Genomic DNA, 26,747 nt, shown 5'->3' on the forward strand with positions numbered 1-26,747 from the left:
CCATTAGAGGCGCTCACATTTGGAGTGCAGAATGCATGGAGGTCTATGGAGCTATATAGGGTTGCCAACCGTCCCGTATTACGCGGGATTTCCCGAATTATGAGTAATATTGATTTGTCCCTTCAGGGACAGCTCCTGTCCCGTATTTCAAACACAGCCTTGTCAGCCCAAACTTGGGCCGCCAGCACCCCAACGAGGGCCGCAACGAACTTTCAGTTTTGCACCTGTGGGCCGCAAGGGCCGCGGGACTGCTCAGGGGCAGGGTGGGAATTTCGTCATTTTAGGGGCAAGGCCATTTGGCCTTCACCTTCTTTTTTTTTTAGGGGCACCAAGGCCACATGATAGGGCACAAAGGCCACTGAGTAAAATTCGATGGTTTTACATTTCAGGGTTATCTCGACACAAATACATAGACCCGCTAGCCGCTGTAGGCTTTGAGAAACACTAACACAGCCTCAAACTTCTTTAAGTTGAGGCCCAATCATGGCAGACTTTGGGGTCATAGGGCCCATCTACACATACCTCACCCCACCCCCCATCAAATCATCATATCACAATTAGTATTATGCTATATTGTTAGACATGCACTTTCACTTCAAAGCAGTCAATGTTTGTGCCAAAATTATTTACAAAAAGTTTGTGAAAACTATGCACATCAGGGGTGTGCTTTACTAATGTAAGATAGGCTATATAATTACAATAGTTCATTCTTTTGCATGTTTGCATGAGATACTTCTGAAAACAACAGCAAATATGAGTGCCATTGTTTTGGTATGTTTCCCTCATGGAAGCATCATAAGCCGTTTTCAGACAGGTTTCTGCACATTCTGCACGGGACGATTCCGTATTTGACACCTAAGTCAGGGGCATAAAGGCCACTGTGGCCTTAAGATGGGGTTTTTTTTAGGGGGCATCAAGGCCAAAGTGTAGGGCAACGGCGGCCATGGCCTCATGGCCTTGGTATAATTCCCACCCTGCTCAGGGGTGTCCAAACTAATGCGGCACGCCAAGCATACATTAGTTTGTATCATATAGATCTGGCCCGCCACGCACAAGTTATAATGGGCTGTTCGCTATTTCTTTTTTCCAGCAACGACGTTGTGGTTAACATTACTGCAAACTGCTTTACACTCTTCTTAGAGATCGTTTACATTTACGATGTCAATATCAAAACAGCATATTTAGAGATGATAGCCTACTCTTTGAAATCTCTATTGCAGCAAATCTAATTGACGTTGTTACTCATAACGTAATTGGGAACGGGTTTGAGCGCGCTGCACGCATGAAAGGGAGAGAGAGTGCCAGCGGGCTTGTCATTGTTGATAACTGATATCTCCTTTTTATAAGAAACGTTTAGAAAGACGTTAAGAAAAACGTGAAGACTAGTTCCACTCCTGATCACTTATAAACTGCAAGGGCACAGCCATAGGCACAGTAGCCACTGAGTGGAGCCGGCAAGAGTTGGCAAGAGTCTTAAAGTGACAGTGCACCATTTGTAAATTAATTAAACAGCATCATATTAACCGTATTTATTAACAAATTTATTTTTCTACGACAAAATTACTTCATGCAAAATTGTCTAAACCTCTAAAACTTATCACTGTAAAATGTGTGAATTCATGGTGTTACTTAGGCTACTGTGCGCATGCAACCGGAGGGGTGTTGTGGGGTTGAGAGGGGGGGGTGTCCCTGATTTGGATTTCAGAAAGTTGGCAACCCTAGAGCTATACCCCTCAAAATCCACTTTTCTCAAAATGTAATTTTTTGTCAATTAATTTGAATGTTGTTTTCGAAAGGGGATGCAAAGAAATTACGTATTGCAAGGTGTTTGAATTTTTAGAGTCACTTATTTGCTTTAAAACGTCTTTTAAAATGTAAATGACGTCATACACTCAAGCTTCATTAGCAGAATGCTAGCGTGGTATGGGCAACAACAACTCAACCTGTAAGAAATCGGAAGGACATAAGTACTCGTTCATTCAACTTTTGACCTGAAACCCATGTTGAACTTGCAAAAACTACATTCAAATCTGAGATTTCTCAACGACAATTGACCCTTCCAGAGCCACGCCCTAAAACCGCCACAGGCCAATCGTGGCTTAGCAACCCGTAACTAGGCAAGCAAGGCCTGGCAAGCTTTCGAGTTTTTGCCATGTTAACCTATGGAGACTGCATAGCCTTTGGGCCATTAAGGGCATTTATTTGGATGTGTGGTGCCCCCAAACACGTGAAATCACGGTGAAATAACATGTTGAACTATAAAGACATGATATAGTTTGAAATACGTATTTTTCTAACTTTAAATTTTGCATATTGCGTGATATTTCCATAACCGCGAGATACGTTTCACGATGGCGGCAAAAAGTTCTTAACAGACATTCAACGAGACGTATGTATAGCCCGTCAGCAATTCTGTCTAAAATAATACCTAGTTGAAGTACCAATCATGTTATGTTGTCAAATATTGACGTTATGGAAGTATAGCTTAAAACGTTATGCTAGTTTTGTCCCCCGCCCGTTTCATTCGTACTAGCCTGGAGGAACCATCGAAAACAACGCGTACCTTCGACTTTTGCTTAAATAACTCATGAACGGTTTTGTTCAGAGCTGAAAATGCAACTGTAGTTGACAGAGGACAGATGTGGCTCGCTAGTGACCAAATATGAGCTTTCAGTGTGGTGCGATGTCTTTGTAAATTACATTTGTTTAAAAAATCCCGTGTCTCCTCCATTGTAATAGACGGGCAAGGTGCGAAAGTTTGACAGGCGTAGCAACAGTAACTATGGAGGGCGGGACTTCTGGAAGGGTCAATTGGGTGAAAGAGACTAATTTAGCCGTCTAGCTCCATAGGCTCCCATTCATTCACTCAGGCGATCGCCCCCAGTGGAATTCTGGTGGAACTGCAACCAAAAGTCGTTACAATGGGACTTAAAGGGGACATATCATACCTCTTTTTAAACGAGGTTAGAATTGGTCTCTCCCACATTGAGCCGTTTCTGGGCTGGCCACGCCTCCGGCTGCATGTATTGATTACGCTGCTCGTTTCACAGGTGAAAATGACTAAAACAGAGCCGGCATCCAACCACATATGTTAGACCCTGGTGCTAGGGTTGGTCTTTGCAAATTCCCTTAGTATGACATCAAAGAAGGGAGCCATCCAAATGGCTCACAGCAGCATACTTTCTTGACACCAAAGTCTTTCTACTGATCTACAGAAAACGGATGGATGGGTTTTTTTCGCGCTTGGAGTGTTTATAAGAACAGTAGAGGCCTAAATATGAACACAAAGGCCCGCAAAAAGTGAGTTTTGCATGATATGTCCCCTTTAATAGCAAGTGGCAAAGCTCTCCGTAGACGGGCTCTGGCCTAAACCATTACATGCACAAAACATTTCTACAGATACGAATTCTTTCTCTACACAAATATTTTTTACCAGCACAAAACATTTTTACGAGCTCAAGCTCAACATATTTCTACGGACACAAAAAACTTTTGGCGAGAATTTTATACCATACACACGCACTTACACATACTTGTTGTAGAGCCATCAGAAGGAGAGAGAGAGAGAGAGAGAGAGAGAGAGAGAGAGTTCAGTAAAGACGTTTTGTCAAAGGTTAAAAGGCTGCCATTTTCATTCATACTGAGAGAGGGCAGTAATGAGCAAAGTATGTGCTCCCATCATCATAAAAGAAGAAGAAGCTCCTGTGTGTTGTCATGGCGGCGGCGGCGGTTTTAAACTGGCAGACTTGAGTTTGTTATTTTTGTAAAATCGGGTAGTTGATTAAATTACAGCCGATAAAAAGATATCGATAGGTTATAGCATTGATGTACAGTAATATCTTGTGTTTTTGACGTTCGTTTTGATGACATTTGTAACTCAAACGTCGCGTACCTGGATTTGACATTTCCCAGTGAGTTTAGCAACATGGCTAATCAGCTAGCTTTAACGTTATTAGCTCGACCTGAATTTAAATCGGCATGCTTAGGTACTTCAGGATAAGCAGTTGGCATACGTCTGTTTGTTCCGCTACTACTGGTCTTGTATGCCATGGCCAAAATCGCGGACCAGGGCAAACTTAAAACCCAGCTCCTCATAAACTCCATTCCACTGGTTGCTAACATTAGCCAGTGACCCTAACGCTCAACATGTGTGTAAATATAGGCTGTAACAATTTAGGCAAATTTTATATGCATAGCAAATCAAAGGCAATATGACAGCTAAATTTCAAAGAGTGTCATTTGAAGACTTTAGTAATTTACATGGGTGTTGGATCCCTACCGGATCGGGTGCCACTCGCAGCAGCCAGAGACCACAAACTCAGGTAAGTTGATGAACAAATCAGTAGCAGCTAACTGCTAAACGTTTGATGGCTAACGAATGAGTATCAATGACTTAGCGATAAATAACTCATGAGTCATTTAATGTATTTGTTGTTGTGGTATGCAGTAATTTCTGAATATAAGTCGTACCTAGCGTTGTAAGCATGGGTCGGTGAATAGCAATCATAAATGTGAAACGTTACAGTTGCTGTTCAACAAAGCAATCCCGCTGGACCCCTCTAACCGAGAAACCCGCGTTGGGCCCCCGGCACCCATTGTAATTGAGAAGTTCGTGCAGCGGGCCACCGAGCATGCAGATGCGGACAGCTGCGGCAGTTCTCTGCGCTTCTCCGTGCTGTCAGAAGAGCGTTTGCAGACAGCTGTCAGGCTTGCTAAGAGAGATCTAAGGAGAAGGCGCCAACAGTCCCTCATCAGCACCCCCCTCACCAGCTCACCTTGCAAACAAGAGCATGACTCTCAGGATGACCGCATCACAGATGTCCAGCAGGTAACTAGCGAGTGGAGCTCTCTTGGTTCATCACTGTTAAAATGACTGGGTGCAATGTCTGTAAATGTGAGTGCAACAATATATTTATTTCAGAAGGCGAAGAAGGTTACCTCTAAAGGACAGCAGACCGGGAACGTTCAGAGATCTGTGTCAAAGTCAGGAGCAGAGGTGCTGGTGTACACCCCTCAGAAGCTATCGGCTCCCACTGGACCAGCATATGGCCAGTCGCCTCCCACCAGGGACCTGGGGCCCAAAGTCGGCAGTAAACTGAGCCAAGAGATACACAAGCTTCAGAAGGAGTTGGGTACTTGTGTCCAGAGGATAGAGCAACTGACTAATAAAGGTATGTCTTTAGAGGATGAACACTTTGCTGTCTTTGTGTGACTGAAAATACTATTGATTGGTCGAAAGAGAAGTTTTTGTAGGAAAAGTGTTTTTTTTTATAGCATTTTATTGCATATCTCGATTTCACATTGCGCAGGGCCTATGTGAAATCATTTCTGTGTTTTTGTAGATGCACGATATGTTGTGCATCCTGTATGTATGATAAGAGTATTTGTGTAAATGTGCAGATCGGTAATGAAGTGTATTTCCAGGTCGGCTGGTGGGCGAGCCCCTGGAGCCGGAGGAGCAGCGCAGGATGGAGATCCGTCGGCAGGAGCAGGCTGCACGCTCGGCTCGAATCATCTACAACCTCCAGCAACAGGTCTGACCATCCATACTGCCTGACTGAGTCAGTACACTCGGGCAGTACACTCTGTTTTTCAGACATTACAGTTGGAATTGTCTAGGGGAATTTAGGGTCAATGTTGATAGGTGGGATTTTCAGAGTATAACGTTTACCTATACTTAAAGAGTACACAAAGAGTGCCAGTTTATGATGATATTGAACACACCTGCATTGAATTTCACATTTTAATAAGTTGTAGACTGTTTATAACTGATTGTGACAAATAAGTAAGGGATAACGGCCGACGAGGTGACCGGTTCGATGGAAATAATGGCTAGGTGGAGGTCTAGAACTCCGGCGACGTGCGAAGCACGGAGACGGAGTTACCTCCGCCGTGCCATTATTTCCATCGAACCGGTCGACCTCGAAGGCCGTTATCCCGCTTATCTCCCGTTTGTATTCATAACCTGTATATTTAGAACATAGTTCTATTCCACCGTTGCGTCCGTTAACATCGCTAAAACTGTCTTGACTGTGGGACTACTTTCCGCCACATATCAACTTTCTACTTTCAGGACAAAACTGCCGTTACTAGTTCTAAAATGGATGGTTGCTATGGCCAAAGGCCAGTCGTTAGTTCTAAATGGCTGGTTGCTACGGACAAAAGCCAGTCGTTAGTTCTATCTCTCCCGTTGTCAAGCGGGCATATCCCAGGATTCTGATTAACTTTAACTTCGCTACTTTTATAGCCTACATGGCATCCAACTAGCTACAATCCACCTCCGTCATATGCTACAATGTTACTATGGTTCTGCACGTATGTATTTCAGCTTGGATGCAACGTGACAGTTCATTTAAACTTCGCAACGAGTTTGGCGAATTAATATTCAAGTGTGATACGGGAACTACTTCAAAGGTAGCAGGTTATACGAAGTTAATGGCCACCCCAGCAGCCAATCAGAGAAGAGAATTCCATTGTTGAGGGAGATAAAAGCATTTGAATGTAGTGAAAAGTCAAATGAATTGGTGTCTGATGTAGGTGAAAGACATTCAGGAGGATGTAGAGAAGCTTCGGTCCCAGAACATCAAACACACCAAGAGGGTATGTATCGGACCTTATATACAGATGCACTTCTAATGTCCCAACACAGGGAGGCAGTGTATCCATCTTTTACAATCTCCAGTGATCATAGTGATGAACATGCATGTGTATCTGTGTTCAGTCCAGGGCCATGGACCGGCTGACCGCGGCCCACCGCGGAGCGGTCAGGGCCATGCAGGTGTTCACCAACCAGCTGTCGGACCCAGCCGACTGCAGGGTGCCCCCCCACTACAAGGAGCTGGGCCAGCTGATTCGCCAGCTCTCGCTCTGCTCGGCCAAGGTGGAGGCGGGCCAGGACTCCGCGGTCCCAGAGACAGCCATCGATATCCTGCAAAAGCTGGAGGTTAGTTGTCATCTTCACTGTGCCTTGTAATCAAACAGGCTCTAAGCCAAGTGCTTGTAGATTTATTCTGTGCTGTGATATACGTGTTTAAATATATTAATATTTTTCTCAGAACTCTGGTATTTACTGACTGGATAATTCATTTCTTGGTCGATTAGCCTTGATAGATTTCCTAAGTGGATAATTTACTGCAGTTGCTTCCTGCTTCCATTCCCTGTGCTAGACACTGGACACAGCTCTTAGTAAGCAGCAGAGCCCCAGAAGGAGAGAGCTGAGGACGTGCAGCCTGTCCCCTATCAGACTGAGGTCCCCTGTGGGCAGATGGCACAGCATGTCCCCTCCCAGATCACCCAGGGCCCCGGCGCCCCGCAAGCCCCCAGCACAGAGAAAGAGGCCCAAAGGTGAGCACCTTCGATCGATGACTTTCTTACACTGTTGTGGATACGGAATAGCTGTATGTGAATAGAGAAATTGGAGAAAACCACTCAGAAACTGCTTTCGTCTTCATGGGGGAATGTTTTCTCTTCTGATTTCAGCTTGTATTCCAAACTTTATTGGAATATATGGTAACTAACTTGAATTATTTGGATGGATTTAGTGTCATAGATATCGTCTAGTAATATCCTTGCATGATCCATCAACCTAGGATGTTTGATGTGGTGAAAATATGTAGACCCAATGACTCAAGTTAATCAAATTCTGTCTGGTAAATAAAGACATCCGAATTAAAATTGAGCAGTGAACGTTAATGAAGCATGAAAGCATGATTGGAAATCATGCAACAAATCATCAAGCTGATGGGATGACCATCAGGGACTCATGTTAGCACTAATCGTTCTAATTTCCATAACAGGCCAAAGTAATCAACTATTTTAATTTAAAACCCAAAATCTAATTTGTCGTGATGTAAGTGCTTTATTTGCTGTTCAAGCGGTCAGCTTAATGGGTTACACACATTGGAAATTATTCACATTTTTCTCAGTTAAGCGCTGTTGCTGTGGAAGGTTAGATGTCGTTGTCTAGCGTTTGTGTCTTATCAAAATAGTTCCCATTCTGTTTGGTGCTTAAGAATTTGCATATAGGTGTGCTTGAAACACTTTTAACATTATCATTCAGTAATTCACTGGGAAGTTTGATTGAACAGGACATTGTGCATTTTTCATCTGTAGGTGTTCTAATTTAAAACGGCAACACCAATAAACGAATGCAAATTTAATACCACGCAACACCTGGCTATATGCAAATACAGGTGGGTCCGTGCACAGACGTAAACATTCTCTGCACATATATTTATTTGCATAACACAGTTCCATGAAACTTCTAAAAATAATTTATGTTACATTACATTACATTTGGCTGATGCTTTCTGCTCCATCTCACTCAACTGACTTCTGATACATCTCACCGGTCTCACTGCCTTTTCACTGCGTGGTTTCCCCAGCACAGAGGCCACTTAGTGCACATTGCAGATTGAAACGAGTGCTCTACGTCTCATTTGTGTCGTGAAAGCTGTTATCCTCCAATCAAGCACGCCACACACATATTCTTCATCCTGTGACTTCATGTTGCCTTCCACCAACTCTGTTTTCATTCATTTTAGACTTTATTCAAATGTCTCTCTTGGGTGCTTGCAGAGACTCGTTCCTTCTCAGTAGATGGTAATGTTGAATCAGCATGTGTGCTTTACACTGAGGAATTGTCCATGGTAATAGCCAGACATACACTGATGTTCATGAAATGGCAGTTCTGAACAATTTGACAACTCCGTAGCGAGTTGAAGGATCCTTGAAAAGCATCAGCCCAGCAGTGTCCGGATAAAGCCTTCAGTCCTGCTAAAAGCAAAGTCTAACCCAGCGTTCCTTGGAAAGCCAATTTCCTGACAAAGTATGGGGCGATGGTGAACTAAATCTGCCGTTTCGGGTGGCCCTTTGTGAATTTGTTTACCTCCATCCCCATGAGCGAGAGTGAGTCATTGGCCTCCTGTGGCCATGGAAATGTGCTGAAGGTTTTAGCGCTCGTCTGCGCCTCTCTCCTGCTGACGTGAAATGGCCGTGGCGGGGGAAGCAGATGAAGAGTCTGCCCGCGGGAGCCGGGGGGGCAAACGGGCACCCTGGCACACCGGCACTTTGTGTGTGTGTGTGTGTGTGTGTGGTTGTGTGTGTGTCTGTGTGTCTGCGTGTGTGTTTTATTGGGGAAGTGCATCCCTGCCGGTCACTTCATGGGGTGACCGCTGCAGCCACACAGTCTCCTTGGAAACGAAAATCTACTTTCCGTTCCCTTTTCCTAAACTTTCACTTCACAGCTAATCTGTGGGCTTTGGCTACCCAGCAGTGTGGCACGGTCACATCCCTCTGGGATGCCATCAGCACTGACCGGTCACACTGAAATGAAATGAAATATTCACTCTCTGTCTTTCCATCTCTCTTTCTTTCTCTCTGTCTCTCTCTCTCTCTCTCTCTTTGTCTCTCTCTCTCTGTCTCTCTCTCTCTCTTTCCCCCTCCCTTCACAGGGCCCCCAGTGTCCAGGAGGCCGAGGCCAGCAGTGCAGAGGCCGGGGGGGAAGGCGAGGAGCGCGGTGCTGCGGGCCGGGCTGGAGAGCCTGCTGCAGCTGAGGGGGCACGAGGAGCAGGCAGAGCAGAGTCGGCCCCAGCCTCCTCCTCCCAAGCCCCGCGGTGGCACCAGCAACCAGGCAGCTGAATCCTACCCCGACAGGAACAAGGTAAAGGGGAAAAGCAGTGCAGCATTACCCTGAAACAGATGGCTTTCTGAACCGTTCAGTAGGCTACTCAAGGAGTTTCAGTGGTACTGGGTGATCCAGGGTTTCTTGGTGTCTTATGTAGTACAGATGAGTTATGGAGTTACAAGTCCACTGATGCTGTTTTGCCTTCACATCGAACCCTGACAGTATTAAAGAATCAGATCAATCAAGGCTAATACCTTTCTGGCAAAGAGAATGAATGTACTTTGCCATTGGTTTGGAATTGTTATGCTTGCTGGAGGTCAGGGTGAGAAGTGCCGTGTGTGTGTTTGTGTGCAGCAGGGTGGGCTGCCTCGTGAGTCTGGCTTCCAGCAGCACACTGTCTCCTCCAGGCTGAAGGAGAGCCAGATACCGCAGAAGGAGGCCGTGGTCCCCTGGATCCCCACATCCCCTCGATCGCCAAACAAGCAACGGTGAGACTCAAGCACACTCGCTCCTCACATAACATCTCATATGCTCTGTTCACTGTATTGGCTGAACCTGTGTATGACCAGAGTGGCCTGATGTTGCGAACAGAGCTATTACTTCAGGCTAGAGTCTGGAGAAATGGCCTAGCATTCCCTACTACAGTAAAATTCACTAAAGACTTTATGTGTCCAGCAGTGACCATCAGAATGGTCTCAGTAATAAAAAAAATGAAACACAAAGCAGTTGATGTTGTGCCATCTCAATCTTATTCTATTTGTAAAATGGTCTGTGAGATTAAAGATATTTTCTATAAGGTACAGTATAATTCACCAAGTGTCCTACAAGCATGCCCCTCATCAGCCATACGAGCAAAGTGCATTTGTTGTTGTATTTTCCTGTAGGCCCGTATCAAAGAGGCCGGAGCCCAGGTGTCTCTTCTCCACCCTGCGGAGCTCCGCCGGTCCCCCAGAGCAGCAGGGCCGAGGCGGGCCACCAGAGGAGCTGGGCCCACAGGGGAGGCAGCAGGCCCACCAAGAGGCCCTCAGGTCTGGAGCTTTCAGTCTTAAAAACCCTCATGCAGATAGACCAGTGCTTTCCCAGAGTGCTTTGAGTAGGGAACTGAGAGGAATTTGTTTTACCTTTTTTTCCCCCCTTCCGAGCAAGACTTGTTTGTCATGGTCGAATCAAAGGGAAAAAAAACAATGTTTCGTTTTACAAACCTGTCCTTTTTCCTTTAGTCTTCAGTCATATTTGCGGCATAGAATGAAATGCTTTTTGTTTCTTCCAAGCTCTCAACCGAATGTGAATGCTTCAGCCGGTAGAGATTGAACTCACTGATAGTGTCATAGCAACAGCATATTTTACACACCAAGCGCTTAACGCTTAGCGGTGGAACAATCAAACAGATTGTGGCGATGGCGGTTTTGTAAAGCACACCAGTGCTGAAGAAGACACAGGCTACTAACATATCAGTGTCGCTCTGCTAGCACATTCCTTCCCCCACTGTTTCATTGTGTGCGTGAGTTGGCTCAGATTGGACAAACAAACGAGTTGTGGCACTACACTGGAAACTGGGGGGTTTGTAATGGATTTTCCCCCCTGTGCCTTATAGTAATTAATTCATTTAAGAGCTCCTGACAAACAGCATTTGCAGAGAGCCGCAGGCACCACTTTGATTCCAATTCAGACTTAATCTCCCCCCAATAAATTTCACATTGGAGCCCATCAAATGGGGGGACATTTATATCTCCCCGATACAAGTTCATTCGAAAACATCGCAGGCCTCCAAATCAAGCTGCATAATGAAGTCTTCTCCTATTAATGGAATAATTCTCGTCATAATTTAGCTTTGCACATGCTCACACCGTGAGCTGCAGGTGGCTGGTTCCTCTTCATTATATTGTTATTTTTTTCGTTTTTTTTCCCTCTCTCCACGGCTTGATTGTGTTTCGACCTCATTTATGCCACTTAACATCCCCTGTCACAGATTTAATTTTCACAGAGCTCTCTCTGTCTTTTGACCCAGGCAAGCGTGGCTGGACAGGATCACGTCGGAGCGGCTGCACGAGCTGGAGCGTCTGGGCCACGAGGAGGCCGAGCGCGTCCAGCGGCTGCGGTGAGTCGGAACTCGCCCACACCGGCTCCACGGAGCCACGGGCAGCTTTTGTGTCCGGCTTAAAAGCGTCTGCTCTTCAACTAAGCCAAGAAGCAGGGGGAGAAAACCGAAAGCTCTCTGAGTAATGGTAGTGATTAGTTGGCGACGTCTAGTGGGCACGCAAGGTCACTTTGCCCCCTGTGTGCCAGAACAGCCCATGAGACTGCTGCAGGCCAGTGGCTTAGCCATGCCAGCCTTTCTAATCTTGAGGAGACGTGACCAGAGCCCTTTTGGATGCCCACCAGGGAAAAAAAACAACAAAAAGCCCTAGTCCTTCTAAGTGCTTAAGTGCTAAGTGGCAAACATAGCCACCCAGGCAAACACAGCCACCCAGGTTTAGAGTCCAGCTGAAGTGAGCCTGGCCTCGAGGAGCACTGTGGACACACTCCATCTTCTCATGTTTGACCAGCGCAGCTGATGAATGGCCTGTATAAAGTATATGCTTTTGAGTCTGACTAAGCGTTGTTGCTCAAGGGTGTGGGTGTGTGTGTTTGTGTGTGTGTGTGTGTGTGTGTTTCAGATCTGAGGTGGGATCTCCTACTCGCTGGGCAGAGCGAGCTGAACAGGCCGCAAGAGAGAGGATCGAGCCTCTGCTGGAACGAGCCCAGGTACAAAACTGCCCTATAGGAAACTTGAAACGTGAACAATATTTTCATTTATATTTTTCATTTGTATACCTTGTAGATCAGCAGTAGCCAGTCCCCCTCAAGGAAATCCAGCCTCCAACACACTAGTTGCAACCTTGCCTTGAGTGATTTGTTGAAATTCAGTAGACTGAACCCCTTAGGAGGAATAATTATTCCAGTTTGTTAGATTGGGATTGCAATGGAAGCCTAGTGAAGGGGGAGATTTCCTGGGGAGGCACATTGAGTGTACCTGGTTTAGGGGGGTTTGGTCTGTGTGTGTGAGGTACTGAGATGGGTGTTGTTGTCTTGGTTCTGCCAGAGGCTACGTGATTCGTGGGACAAGAAGGGCACCTCTCTCCGACATCGTCTCTCTCAGCAGGCAGCAGACAAGGTGAGTGATCCGCTCTCCTCCAGCTCCCAGACGCCGCAATCGATGCCGAGGCAGGAAAGGCCAACTGCTGTGTGGCGGCTCAGGCTCCTGTTTAGTGCAAGTGACAGCCATTGTCTAGCTTGCAACAGGCTGCTTAAAACCAAAAGCCCAAACACAAGCCTAGCTAATGGCATGACTCCGGCTTCATATTCAGCCACACACCATTACGCAGCAGATATTTTGTAAGAGTGCTGTGATTGAATTTGCAGACATTTTAGGTTGCAGATGGCATCTCCGAATTAAATAGAATATATGTGTCCCTGGAGCTCAGTTGATGGAGCAAGCTTAGAGTCATTATTCTTATAATAAATTGTAGTTATTATGGGCAAAAGTGATTACTACAATATCTGTTCCTGAGCCCTGATGACATTTTCATTTTTGGATTTAACAGGTCGTTGTAGCTCGAGAAAAGTAGCCAGGTATCAACTCATCACTGTAATGTACTTACAGCTAATTGGACAGATACTCAGGACTGCACATGGCCAGTCGACTCAGGTTGACCTTGAAGCATAAATATAACAAAAGAATAAGCAAAAGTGAATCCGTGGGAGGCATGGAACAACATGTCTTCTTTCCTCATCGGCTTGATCTCGCCCACATCGCTCGTGTCGTCCACCCACCTGCTCCCTCTCTCCCTCTCCTCTGCAGACGGCGGCCAGCGCGGAGCTCCTGAGCGAGGCCCTCCTGGAGGACCTGCTGGAGGACGCGGCGCGCACGCTGCAGGCGGTCAGCACGGACAGGCAGGCGGAGGAGCAGGCCACCGCCCTGGTGCGCGCGCCCACGCTGGACACCATGCTGCAGCGCATGGAGGAGATGGAGGTGGGCCGCACTTCTAAAGTATATCTTTTTTTGCCGTTTTTTTATGCCTTTATTGATGGCGATAGTGATGGAGAGCGACAGGAAGTGAATGGGAGAGAGAGCGGGGGTGGGATCCGGAAAGGACCACGGGCCGGGAATCCAACCTGGGTCGCCGGCGTGCGGTGCAGGTGCCCCGGCCAGTTGTGCCCCAGCTGGGGCTCGGGGCAGCACTTCTGACGGGCACGGCGTTACTCCTGTTGCCCTCGCTTCCTAACTGCCCGATTGCCTTTCGAGATCGAGGTTTGAAATTGGGGTTTTTTTCTCATGAATTGTGAGAATGATGTGAGTCTTTTTTTTGTTCGTTGCTGATTCCCTTTGGAGCAGAAAGACCAGGAGGCTGTGCGGCGGCGCTTTGCTTCTATTGCCTACTCAGACCCCCTGTACTGGGATAAGCCGCAGGCACAATCAGGTGAGACCGCTTAAAGTTTCTGACTTTAATTGTCTTCTACCTCAACTTAAACTTCTTTAATTGAAATGATCTCTTATTCATTCAGGATGTGCAAACCAGGGGATTCTCTTTTATGTTAGCTCTTGTTCTGGGCCTGTTCTTGTTCAAAGTTAATTTCTGACGAACGCCTTTTCTCAGTCAGTGGGAACGAAACTATAAATAGGGATAAACAGGGTCCAATCAGATTTAAATTGGCCTTGATTTGGTTCATTAGAGACCATCAGTAGGCCAGCAGGAGAGAGGATACAGGGTTCAAGAGTAACTCTGCATTGCATCTTAATCCCAGCAGGGCATCTCATGATTCATTTGGCTCCTGATGTAAACTTATGTGATCTCAAGGTCCTTGGAGGGAGTACCTGATGAAGTTGTAGTCCCTGTGTGTAGAGCAGCATAATAAACACCCTCTTGTACTTCAGCAGTTGTTCCTTTTAAATCCATTGAAAGGTGACTTTGCCCATAGAGGAGTTCACAGAGATGTGCTGCAGAAAGGAGGGAAGTGGCTGGCGTGTCCTGCCTGCAGGTGGCAGCAGCGTTGTAGCATAGATAGTAATGACTTTGCTTTCTTTCTTTCTCTGTCTCTTTCTCTTTGCTTTCTCCTCTCCATTATCCTCTTTCTCCCTTTCTGTTCCCTTTCACTTTGTCTCTCTTCTTCTCCTTCTGTCTGCCCTTCTCTGTCCCTCTCTCTCAGGAGACCAGAGGGGAGGGGTGTTGTCCAGGCCATCGTCTCCCCAGCCCATCCGTCTCACCCGGCCAGCTCTGAGGCACACCAGGAACCCAGAGATAATTCTGCAAAGTCCAGTTGAGTCGAGGTGAGCGTCCACTCTCCACAATGCCCAAGTGCTTATTTTAAGACTGAAAAGGATGTCCTGTTCATTACTCTCTTTCAGCCGCGGCACAGGGAAGCTTTTGTGCTGCGTCATATCTCTCTCTCCCAAAATTCAATTTCATTTTTATCAGCATTCCCTCCCTAATCCGACCCTCTAGTTCTGACTGAAAGCTGTGTGCCGTTTCCAACTTCCAGCCGGTTCTGACTGGAAATGGCAGGGCTGAATGCCGTTGCGTTGCCTTAAAACTTATTGTGGTTGTGTTGAATGCCTAGTTTTCTACCTTTAGGCGCTCCCTCCCAGACTGAATGCAATACTGCGGTTAATGGTGTCGGGGATCATTAAATGGACACATTATTTCTGTTCAGTGACTCAGCAGAATGGTGATTGGAAAGGAGCAGGGTGGTGCAAGGTGGCTTAAATGAGGCAAATCTTTGATTGTCAGAGAGCCATTCTGAACTTCACATCTGCCAACAAGCAAGTGTGAGGAGGCAAGAGAAGACTGATGGGCTCTGGTGGGCTGGCAGAGAAAGAGTGGACAGTCCGTGGAGAAGTGGCACTTGGGAGGTTTTTTTTTTTCACACTGACAGCATGTCTCTGTCTCTGCCCACCAAACCCCCATGGCAGCTTCCTGGGCCTTGCCAAGAGAGTTGGAGTTCTGCTCTGCTGTAAGACTTGGACTGAGTAGCTGAACTTACTTTCTTTCTGACCAAATTAATCAGAGAAGTGGTGGTGGGAGGATGGAGAGGAGATGGAGAAAGAGGATGAGTGATGAGATATGTCGAGAGTGATGGGAGAAAGGCATCTAAAGTAAAAGTGTGTGTGTGTGTGTGTGTGTGTGTGCTCCGTGAGATTTATAAGATTTAGCTGTTGGTCTTCTCTCCTGCTTTGGGGACCATTAGCAAATGAAAGACGTTTGAAAGTGTCTTCTCCCCCCCGAGAGCCAAACTCTTAAGTGAAAGCACCCTGTCCATTTTGGTATATTACAGCTGGAGAGCCAAGTGGCATCATCCTGCTTTGTCTTCTTCACACCCTGCTTCAGCCAGCCAGGGCTATCAGGAGCGGCGGTTTAGGGCGTGTCGCTTCACTGCACAGACAGAGCGGCGGGTGAAGACCCTGCAGATGACCCTGATGACTGCGGCCGTTAAATAATTCTGTGCTCGCGGCGCTGTTGACACTCTTCTCACCTCTCCTACAGTTCAGCTGTGTGTGTGTGTGTGTGTGTGTGTGTGTGTGTGTGTGTGTGTGTGTGTTTGCCAGCCAGCCACAGCTGAGTGAACAGCATGGTCCAGTGGCTGAGGGCTATGCTGAGTGGCAGGTCAATCTATAGTCGAGCTGTACCAGGAACCCAGCCTGCGTATGGCCACATATCTCCTCGCGTTCTGGATTGTGAATCTTTTCTCTTCTTCTTTTAGGGAGTCAACAACAGCTACGCGGTGGGTCGTAACCATCTCATTTCATGCGATTCAACCCCATCATTTGTCTGGCACTTTCAGCATTGCGACATTTTTCTGGCAAACATGTAGACTGGTGCAGAAGAAGAAAAATCTATTTGCTGAAAAGGTCAATGCACTGAAAAAAAGTACATCAGATTAAGAAAGCATTGCTTATTCCTGAAACCCTCTCATACGCTTACGCCACTGGAATGGCCCCATAATGTGTTTTCGCTCCCTCGGCGAGGAAAAATAAGTCAGCCAGTCACTTTCTGCTGTGGCAAATATTGATTTTTTTTCACAAGCCAAGCTACTAAAGGAGTTTTTTTTTCCCTTCTGCCCTCCAATTTTCCTGCATTATATTAGTTATTAGTGCTGGCCACTATCTGGTCAGACAGCCTTTGAGTATAGGAGGGTCTGCAGTATACTCCGATGCCTTAGGACCACTTAGTGCTGGTTTTTTTTGTGTTGTTCTTTTTTTCCTTCCTCCTTTTTCTCCTTCCCGGGGATGGAGAGACATGGCGGTATCTCTGGAGACTCACCTTTAAAGCGGGTGCTTTTATAGCCCCTCCCCGGGGAGCGGAGAGAGAAGCCCATCAGCTGCTGTGCGGCAGGGCTGGCTGGGGAAAAACCCTGCCTTGAACAAACACGGCAGTTTGTCAGCGAGCAGCCAGGGACGGCACGGCACGTCGCCTATTCCCCCGTGACCCCCAGGCGCTGGCTGATTAATTTGCCTTGAAGTCCCGAGTGGGGGGTATTAAAGCGATTGGCGGTCACGTCGCTTTCCGGGTGCTTCTTTTCCTGATGTCAGCTGTCCAAAAATGTTTTGTCGTTGTTGTTGTTCTTTTTCCCCCTCTTCTCCCTTCTCTACTTTGAGTTGATGTGAAGCGAGATGGGTTCGCTGAGAGGAAGTGTCAGCGGGACATGACAGATGATTTTTTATGACTGATGGGGCCGAGGCGCTTGAGCTGAGATGAACTCCGCTGTCCAGGATGTTCGTGGTCGGCGTCAGAGCTAGCAGCAGTAATTTAAATCGACTCGAAAGAGTATGAGAGCTCCCATGTTATTAAAAGTAGCTTGGAGGCGTACAAAGTGCTGCAGCGTCGCTGCACGTCCACTGCTAGATGAAAAAGTTCACTCAGGCCAGTTTCTCTGTACATAGATTAAGCCTAGTCCTGGAATAAAGCAGAACTTCAGTGGAGATTTCCAGTGAGAAAATCATTCAGTGTACTGCCTACTTTTCCATTGAAAAAAAGCGTTTGGTTTAGGATTAGGTTTGATCCACATGAAGGAAACCGGCCCATAAAGAAATAACTCGCACCCGGTAGAAATTTTCGCTAGAATTCAAAACTCAAAAATATTCGGCCAGGATGAGTTGTGTTCGTGGTCATGGAGGGCCTTAAAGGGCTCCCTCAGCCACGGGAGATGGAGGAGGATGTCTTGAGCGCTGAGCGTCAAAAAGATGACATGTTAATAGCCCGAGCGCTGCGGTCTCGTGTGAGTTTGTGAGTAGCCGAGCGCGCGGTAGCGGCGTGAGTCAGCGCTGGAGGAGCGTGTGTGTGTACTGTGTGTGTGCTGTGTGTGTGCTGTGTGTGTGCTGTGTGTGTGCTGTGTGTGTGTGCTGTGTGTGTGTGCTGTGTGTGTGCTGTGTGTGTGTAGTGCTGGAGCGGATATTGGGCCACAGCTGCTGATTACTGCTCCCTGCTCATTATGTGCCGCCTAATCTCTGATTACCTGTGTTTACAACACGCACTGTTCGGCTCTAGAGCACTCCCCTCTGGCTATAACCATACACACACACACACACACACACACAAACACTCATTCTCTCACGCATGTATGCACTCAAACACTCATTCTCTCACGCTTGCACACACACATGCATAAACAGACGCATCAGCAATCAGTGCATGATGGACCCTGCCATCGAGCAAATGCAGGTGACGTCTCTTCAGTGTTTTCGGTTCTCAAATCGCTTCCTAATTTTGTGTTTTCCCACTGACTGATGAGGAGACAGTGGAGTTGTTAGTACAGCGCGTGCCTGCCCTGCTGGCTCATTGAGAGGACTATAAGAGTGTAATTGACAGGGGAAGAGAGACTCTGGGAGAGAAATGGCTGAATGTCCGTTTGAACGCAAATCATTCAAAACATGAATGTCATCTGATTTTGTTATGAGGCTCATTGGAGCTGTTTACCTGCCTAATCTATTTTTCCAGCTTCTGCGATGAGAGTGTGTGTGTGTGTGTGTGCTTCTATGTTTGTGTGTGTGTGTGTGTGTGTTTGTGTGTATGTGTGTGCACGCGCTTCTATGTTTGAGTGTGTGTGTGGGGGGGTGGGCAAAGTAATTTATAGCGCTAAAATTCTAATGATCAATTTCTCAAGCAGACTTAATTTGATCCTCACACAACAACTCCACTACTTGAAGCCATGCTCTCCCTCTTTGATATGTAACAGTTTTACTCCTCCACATCAATGTCTGATATGTGGTGATTGAGTTACTTTGTCCCAAATGCTTGCTTCCAGCGGCTAATGGACTTGCATTATCAGTGTTATCAGTCTACTCGCACAGTGTCTCTTTAGGGCAGTTACTCATCTACTCACCATTAGCAAATCATTAGGGGTTTGTTTGATTTGATTTTAATTAAATTCTCGATGGTCTTAACTGGCATGTAATGTGATGTCAATGCGGCGATGCTACGTTGAATGTTGGGAGTGGGCGAGGAGAGGAGAGCCCACGTTCAATCTGGGCACGCTCAGTGAGCCAGCGCTGCAGATTTTAACGAGAGAGCCCTCGGCTTGTGTTGGATCAAAAGTTCCCGCAGTAGGTTACCTCACCTAGCTCAAGCTGTGTCTATGGTGCCCTAGGGGGTGGTGCTGGAGAGCAGCGGGCAGAATCGTGGCGCTGTGGCCGGCACCCCGGTGGGCATGGGGGGAGGTGGTGAAGGGGGCATCTCTGTCTCCATGGCGAGGGGGAGCGAGCAGGAGAGCACATCAGACACGGCGACTGATCTCGCGTGTCGGACCACCTGCCTGCCCCAAAGCCGTGAGCACATCAATGGGGGAACGTCAGAGATGTGCAGTGGCCTGGCCACTTGGTGGGCTTCACCGCTCTTTTTATGTCCTATATTTAGATTTTTTTCCACATTAAACATTTGAGCCCTTGCTATTTCTGTACTCTACACACACCTGAACAGGCAAGCTTACCTTTTATTTCCTGCGACCATTCCTGCCAAATAAAACGAAATGTTACTAAATGATTTAGTTAACGCCTCTGCAGTACTGCTATACTTACACACACACAGTACTCTAAGCAGTGAACTCGCTCCATCCTCTCATCGACATCTTTTCGTAATGAGAAGAGGTGCCCCACAGCCTCTCTCACACCCCGCGGCCATCTGTCTGCCTCCCCTCCCCTCCTGGTGGTCCATCCTTCCCGGTTGCCCAAGCTTTCCACTTTCCCCTGTTTTTTTTTTCCTTTTCCGGAGACTTGCTTCCTAGCATCCCTCTCCTTTGCTGAATCACCCCCTGCTATCTCCGAGACAGATTTGAGTCTCTGGCGAGCTCGATGCAGCCTTCTCTTTGATATACTGCGTTGGACCTGGGCCCCCTGTCTCCTCCATTAATAGACGGCTGGAGTTTTTCGAGGAAGGGGATGAAACGGTCTTTTTCCACGCAAGCTCAGCTCTGAATTTCAGGGATTTATAGGGTAATGCAGGCCACCTGATACGGATGTGCGGCTTCTCTCTTTTGCTGCAGTTGACTGAATTTAGCATCTTCTGCGCTAGCGTGATTGGTTGGCGTGGGCGTGTTTTGATGGTTGGCCCCCCAACTGTGAGCCTGTGAGGCTCGATACGGCCTCATTGACCAAGGGAGACGAGATGCCTTGCCCAGCCCTCTGATGTATTACCAGTGTGCCTTCGACACCCTGCAGTCCCTCCATGGCACCCGCCTTTATGCAGCCGCCCATTCAGACCACGTTGAACTCTAGCGCTGCTGCTGCGCTCGTCATCTCCACTTGACCTCGGCCCTGCTAGTTCAGCGGTGCAGAGGAAGGTCGCCGGAGCCCAGACTGAGTCTGACTCTGAGTCAGCACTCGCCGCCGCCGCTCGAACAGCACCTGTCCTTGTTCTCCCGTCTGGCGGCGTGTGAATCCCTCCGAGAGCCGCTAAGTGGGGATTACTGCTCTATTTGTAAGAACTTTACAGCCCTGTTAATATTTAAAAAGGGGCTGCTTTAGCGGGGGAGAGCGAGCACTCCCGCCTTTTAAAGTGCCATCGAATGCTCTGGAGCCTGCAGCGGGTGGCAGCATGTTGGCACTTTACTCTGCTCGTGAAGGACAAAGGGAGCACCTTGCGGATGCGGAGGTGGCATAGATGGGGGCTGTGATGGCAGCGCTGCCAATCTAACTGTGGGGGTTTGGGGGGACCTTATTAATACTGGCTGGAGAACTGGCCGATCTGATGCGTTGGCTTTGGCCGTGGCTCCCCTATCCCTGCCAGCCCCTGGCCACGGCTCACCCCTCACAACTGGAGGCTGTAGGGCTGGGAGGGGGGGTCAGGTATGGGGTGGGGGGGGTTGTTCTTGATGGTTGATGTTCCAGCTGTCTTGATGGTGGTGGTGATGACGCTTGTGTTGTGTTGCTGCCACACGCGCCGCTGGTAGTGCAGCCTCTGCCTCCTCTCCCCCTCTCTAAATTTAGCCGCGGCGAGTGCTGTTGCTGCCTCGGTGCTGATTTTGCTCGCAGAAGGGATTAGTGGCCCTGGACATGGCAGTAGCCAGCTGAGGCCCAGCGCACCCCGGGCACCGCCAGCCAGTCCTCCCCCCTGCCCGCCCGCCCGCGTGGCCATCGCTCCAGAACCAACTCTGCGCCATCTCGAGGGGGAAAGGAGCCTGAAATACAGCAGGTCATTTAGAGGCTATGATGCTCAGTGTGTCTTGGCAGTGTGAGGTGTAGCCAAGGAGAACAATGTGTTGATCTTAACCAGATGGGAATGCTCCTTTTCCTACAGAAATGGCCTTGTTACCCTTGCCCCCAGGTAGAGACTGGCACCATTATAATGGTCTCCGTCTGTTGTGTTTGCTTAAACATGCACTTATCGTGCTTATCATGTATCTCCATATTTCTGCCCCCATAATGATCCTCTCGATCCAGGTGCAAGTTTTACCATTTTATTTATTTAACCTTCTCTACCAAATGTAGGGGCGAGGATTTGCTTTCTGGCCTAATCAATTAATTTATTTTTGCATCTCTATAATCATTCAAAATGTTACAATGCCTTTGATGAAAGAACTTAAGAAATGCCATTGAATCGGCATAAATGAAGATTCGGCGTAATTGAATTCTTTTTCATCCTTTTACCATCCAGTGTCTTGTTTGAGACGCCCGTCCTGGAGAACGGCAGTCCGGCACATGAGCCCCAACAACAGCAGAGCACCAATGGCAGAGTAGGTCGTCCAGGAGGAGTCCAGCTGTCTCTGCCCAGCAGCGCGCTCAACAGCATCCTGAGCTACAGGGACAATCACAATGCCTACCTGAGGCTGGTCTCCCACGAGGCAGTGGGCAGCTTTAACCCCTGGGCCATCGCAGACAGGTGAGTGTCATCCATAGTCTGTTTATAGTGTGTGTGTTTATTTAGTATGTTTATTTAGTATGTCACAAGACATTTCAAGTCATTGACACTTTACAATGAATTATACCAAAATGGGAAGTACATTTTAGGCAGTGAAAAACTATGATTTTGTATTCTGAATGCCTTATTTTAAATTGAAAAATTAGGACAAATGTTAATTATAATGCTGTTAACCCTTCAGTGATGTTATCCAACATCTGTGCCTCTATACACTGGTTTTGCTGCATTGCAAAATAAATACATTGTGACGTGACGTGCAGATTGTAACATCACCAGTCCGTGATCAGATCAGTGTACACAGACAGACAAGTATAACCAGCCATAGATTATGCTATCAGAGGAACGGGTGCCTGTGGGCGAGGCTAAATCTTTCATCTTTGTCAGACTTGGTGAGAGTCAATTCCAGCTATCGGATTTTGCTCATCTGTGGCAGTTGCGCAGCAGTGAAAACACCGCTCCACGCTGTAGCAGACGCCTGTTCAGATGAAACAAGCCCTCGAAAAAGAGCAGCTCTGTTGTCAGTGGTTCAGCTGTGCCATTTAGCTGAGTATTTATTTATTTATACGCCTCCGCATGCTCGACACACTCCCGACACTTACACCCACACATGTTTATGCCCAGAGCCGCCGCTAAAGGTGCGATGTGATTGCTTCCGGCAATCCCCTGGATGCCAAACTGTGTGCTCACCTGGCCTGGGGCCACGGGTTTACTCAGCCGCCTCTCCAACGCTAGCTTTGGCATTGAGGCTGGCAGTTTATAGTGGACTTGTAATGTTGCCTCCGTGGTCTGGGATCGTGCTAGGGGTCCCATTCGGCTCTCGAGTTGTTTAGCCCGGCTCCGGCTCACCCACCATCTGATTTGCATATTCCACTGAATCGTAAAGTTGGCGCATTGCAGAGAATGTTGATCTGCTGGCGCCGCTCCACTGAGACACATGTAGAAATATGAAAGTTATTTTTTTTTAATATATATATATATATATATATTTTTTTTTTTTTTTGCTCTCGAATATGCACTGCTCAGCCTCAGCTGCTTGAAGGGAAATGTCAGGGCACACTAGGGACACGGCACCCCCCACCCCACCCCGCCATACACACACACACACACACACACGCACGCCTCACTAGCCTGTAGGGCTGCGTGGGCCGGTGAAACTTTTGGAAGAGCGATTTGCACACGATTAGCCGAAGAACTGTTGCCCTTGGAAAAGGTAATAACCGCCAGTTGGTGTCTCCAAGGGTACAGCAGCGTGCCGGTCTCTCTCTCTCTCCACCTCTCTACAGGAAGTGGATGGCCAGAGTGAGAGTGTGATGGCGTCTGAAGGGGATGGGATGGGATGGGAGTGGTGGTGGTGGTGGTGGTGGTGGCAGGGCTGGGTGATACGGCGGAGGGCTATGACACTTTAGGTTGTAGCCGCTGCGCGAGAGGAGCATTGCCGGAGGCGCCGGCCTCATTACTATTCTGGAGAGATGGGAAATGACTGGAGCTGTCGCATGAAGGCCCTCAGTCAGTCAAGTGACCTGTCTGTCGGTCCAAAGATGTGGCTAATAAGCAGCGCCGAGCCACGGTGGGGCCTGGCACAGGCTGCCGCTTCACCGCTCTCTAGCTCCTTTTTTTCCTCTCTCTCTCTCTCTCTCTCTCTCTCTCTCTCTCTCTCTCTCTCTTTCTCTCTCTCTCTCAATAAGGCTACTCTGTGCTCTCTATCTCTATCTTTCTCTGCTGCTCAATCCTGTTCTCTCACTCTATGTATGTTTCTGTGGTCTGCTCTCTGTCTCACACCCCCGTCTCTCCATTTATTTGTCTGCACTATCTCTCTCTCTCCCTCCTCTCTGCTATCCCTCTCTCTCCTCCCTCTCTGCTCTATCTCTCTCTCTGTCTCTCTCTCTCATGAATTGGCTGTCTCTCAGATACACTGCAGTGTGGACGTTTGGGGGGAAATGGGAATACGTAACCCGCTGTATTTTTAGACTGTTTTCTCATCAGTCAGGGAAAGGCCTCTCTTGTGACCAGATAGGGTCAGCCAGCCTTGTGTACATTGTGCCCTGCCAGGGCAAGAGAGATCTTATTAAAAGTGAAAAGGCTGGTAATGAATGAATTCCACCTTTTGATTGTAGTGAATTGCCCATCTGGGGTACAGCTCAGCTATCACTTTCTCTCTCCCTCTCTCTCTCTCTCTCTCTCTCTCTCTCTCTCTCTCTCTCTCTCTTTTTTAATTAATGAATTTTATTCCTCTGTCTCCTCCCGGGCAGTCTGGCGGAGGAGCTGATGACGGAGGCGTTGGCGGACGTCGCTGCGGAGTTCCAGGACGTGTGCGAGGAGTACGCCGAGGCCGTCTTCACCTCAGAGTTCCTGCAGCCGATCCAGTCGCCCCCTCCCTCGTCTGCGTGAACGGCGAGTGGGTCGGGGGTGGACGCAGGGGAAATGATGGAGGCAGCCTGTAAGAATCCCTCTCAGTAATTTCCCCTTTCCCTTGCCAAGCAAGGAGAGAGACCCATGTGAGATTTCAAACATTTGATGAGGATTTTTCTCATTTTGTGTATAGATGAATTCAAGTGTGTATTGTTTTGTATATTCAGGGACTTAAAACAGTTGGAGTGAAATCATTGGACTATGAAATACTGACTTTACAGCTGCGCAGAGCCTTTGGCTCGATGGAATGTGTCCAAGAGTCTGAGTGAATCCGCCATTTTTCGCACCTATCGGCCAGTTCTCACTGAGGCCCTAATGCAGGGGTGAGCCGCTGCCTCTGCCCCTGGGGACGTCCATTTTAATGAGAGTTGAAGGCTAATGGGGACGTGCGAAACAGCATTAAGAGATTCCATTCGCACCACCTTCACATACGTTCATTGCACCCACTCATTCACCACATGGAAAAGAGAGAATATAGTCACTTCTTCTTTTCAAAATGCAGCGCTTTAAGGGCGATCTCACTGTTCCAATGATAGGCTTGATGACTGTGCGGAAAAATAAACTTTTAAACTGGCAGCATGGGAAGTAGTTTGTTTGTTTGTTTTACCCCTTTACGAAAGCTGTGTGCTCTCCATGCATGTTTTCCTCCATTTTATTTATATACACCAGCACCCACCAGTCCTGGGAGAGCAGGAACTTGAAAAAAGACAGACATGACTTGGCACACCATGAGCGAGCGCATATTTATTTCATAAGGACGAAGGCCAGGCCTTGCTTGGTTTGCGTTGCTGTAGTTTGCTGGTGTGTGTGTCAGAGGCCCCAGGGGGAAAGCAGAGGGTGCGCTGACAGAAGACGGGGACATCCAGATGTTGGGACAGCCCCTGGGGCCCTGCCTCTGACAGGAAGACGAAGAGTGGCCGAGGGATTCGACTCGCACGGAGACACGTCTGCTGCCTTAAGACTATCTGGCTGTTGGGAGGATGCATGTGGGACGAGCAGACATGTGGATGGGTTTTACGCACGCGCACACACACACACACACACTGTCACACTGCCATGCTGTATGAGGCGGTAATGTTCTGTCAGTGCTATTGGACTTGGGTTATGCTTTCATATTTTGTCTTAGTGTGTGTGTGTGTGGTGTGTGTGTGTGTGTGTGTGTGTGTGTGTGTGTGTGTGTGTGATTTGGAAATAATATAACCATTCCCCATTGGAAGCTGCATGGAGCATAAAGAGTTTCATTAAGTTTGTATTTTTTTTCTCTCCCAAAGCTCAGTCCACTTTCCCTTGTGTGACTCTGATATTCTGATCACTGATAGTGCACCATGCATTTCATCACTACAAAGGCTTATATATGAAAAAGGAATTATGTTTGTGACAAGAAAGGTTTGGTCTGTTTGAGGAATGAAGACAGTCATGTCATGGTGCTCTTTGAAGCTTAAACAAAGCCGTTCTCTTGGTAGCAGTGTTTTAATTGCGTCATAAAAAACTCCTATTATGTTTCTCTCAGCAGAGGAGTTAATGCTGTCTCATGTAGAGGCAGCCTGATTTTGTTCAAAACCAGAGAGAAAATATCAGATGGGCTTTTAAAATACAATTCTACAGGTGCCAGTGCCATTTACACACCCAATCCACCAAAGAAACCCAAAACTGCTCATCTGCCCATGTTAGGACTACAAGATAGTGTGTGCAAGTGTGAGTGTGTTAACAAACATGTTAATATTTAATCAAAGAATAATGTCAGTTTATTTTTAATAAACGCATTTTTTTAAAGATTATCCCTGCCTATTTTGACCTACAGTATGCATTGATATGTTTATCAGTTAGTTAATAAGATCAGAGGAAATGATCCTTGGCAACAGGTCCTCCAGTTTCATGGATAGAATTTCATCTAAAGGATAAAGTTCCAATTAATTGAATTAATCTTTTTTCTCCCTTGCCAGCATGTCCAGAGTAATCAATGCAATCTGTCTTCCTGCCTACTTTGGCCCATGGGCTATTTATTTTTGGTCGCTCTTACTAGAATTTCAATGCAAAGTCTTGGGCCAGAATTGTTTTGTCATTGCCCTTCCTGACTGGAACAAATAGTCTGTCTCCCTCGTGGAATGTAGTACTGCAGCCTGGCTGCTGCTGCAGAGAGATTGGAGAAGAGGATAGATAGCTTTGCCTCAGGACTCTGGTTCTATCAATATCCATTTAAGGCTACTTGTGTAGGGAATACATTTGGGCTTTCTTCCTGAGGTCTCCTTCCCTTGTGACTTCCTTCACAACTGGTTTTGTTAGCCCAATAGTCTGGTCAGATGGTGATATTTTTTGTATAAATGGAC

At 47.4% G+C, this 26,747-nt stretch overlaps 1 protein-coding gene across 3 annotated transcripts; it reads left to right on the forward strand.

The window, feature by feature from the left end:
• Positions 1-3,740: 3,740 nt before the first annotated feature.
• On the forward strand, positions 3,741-24,997 carry kiaa0753 (KIAA0753 ortholog). 3 transcript variants are annotated; one of them, XM_062552096.1, is made up of 18 exons: positions 3,742-4,322; positions 4,526-4,828; positions 4,922-5,171; positions 5,425-5,534; positions 6,538-6,600; positions 6,722-6,943; positions 7,167-7,344; positions 9,453-9,661; positions 9,980-10,113; positions 10,510-10,653; positions 11,634-11,723; positions 12,283-12,370; positions 12,708-12,779; positions 13,467-13,637; positions 14,001-14,085; positions 14,813-14,933; positions 21,748-21,972; positions 24,261-24,997. In XM_062552096.1, the coding sequence occupies exons 1-18, from the start codon at positions 4,212-4,214 to the stop codon at positions 24,397-24,399; spliced, it is 2,715 nt and encodes a 904-aa protein (XP_062408080.1). In that variant the 5' UTR covers positions 3,742-4,211; the 3' UTR covers positions 24,400-24,997. The 3 variants fall into 3 exon arrangements, with proteins under 3 accessions (XP_062408082.1, XP_062408080.1, XP_062408081.1); XM_062552097.1 differs by having other exon boundaries at positions 4,925-5,171; XM_062552098.1 differs by lacking the exon at positions 6,538-6,600 and having other exon boundaries at positions 3,741-4,322.
• The last annotated feature ends 1,750 nt before the right edge of the window (positions 24,998-26,747 follow it).

This window comes from Sardina pilchardus, chromosome 13 (genome assembly GCF_963854185.1).
Source record: "Sardina pilchardus chromosome 13, fSarPil1.1, whole genome shotgun sequence".
In the NCBI taxonomy this organism is placed as follows: domain Eukaryota; kingdom Metazoa; phylum Chordata; class Actinopteri; order Clupeiformes; family Clupeidae; genus Sardina; species Sardina pilchardus.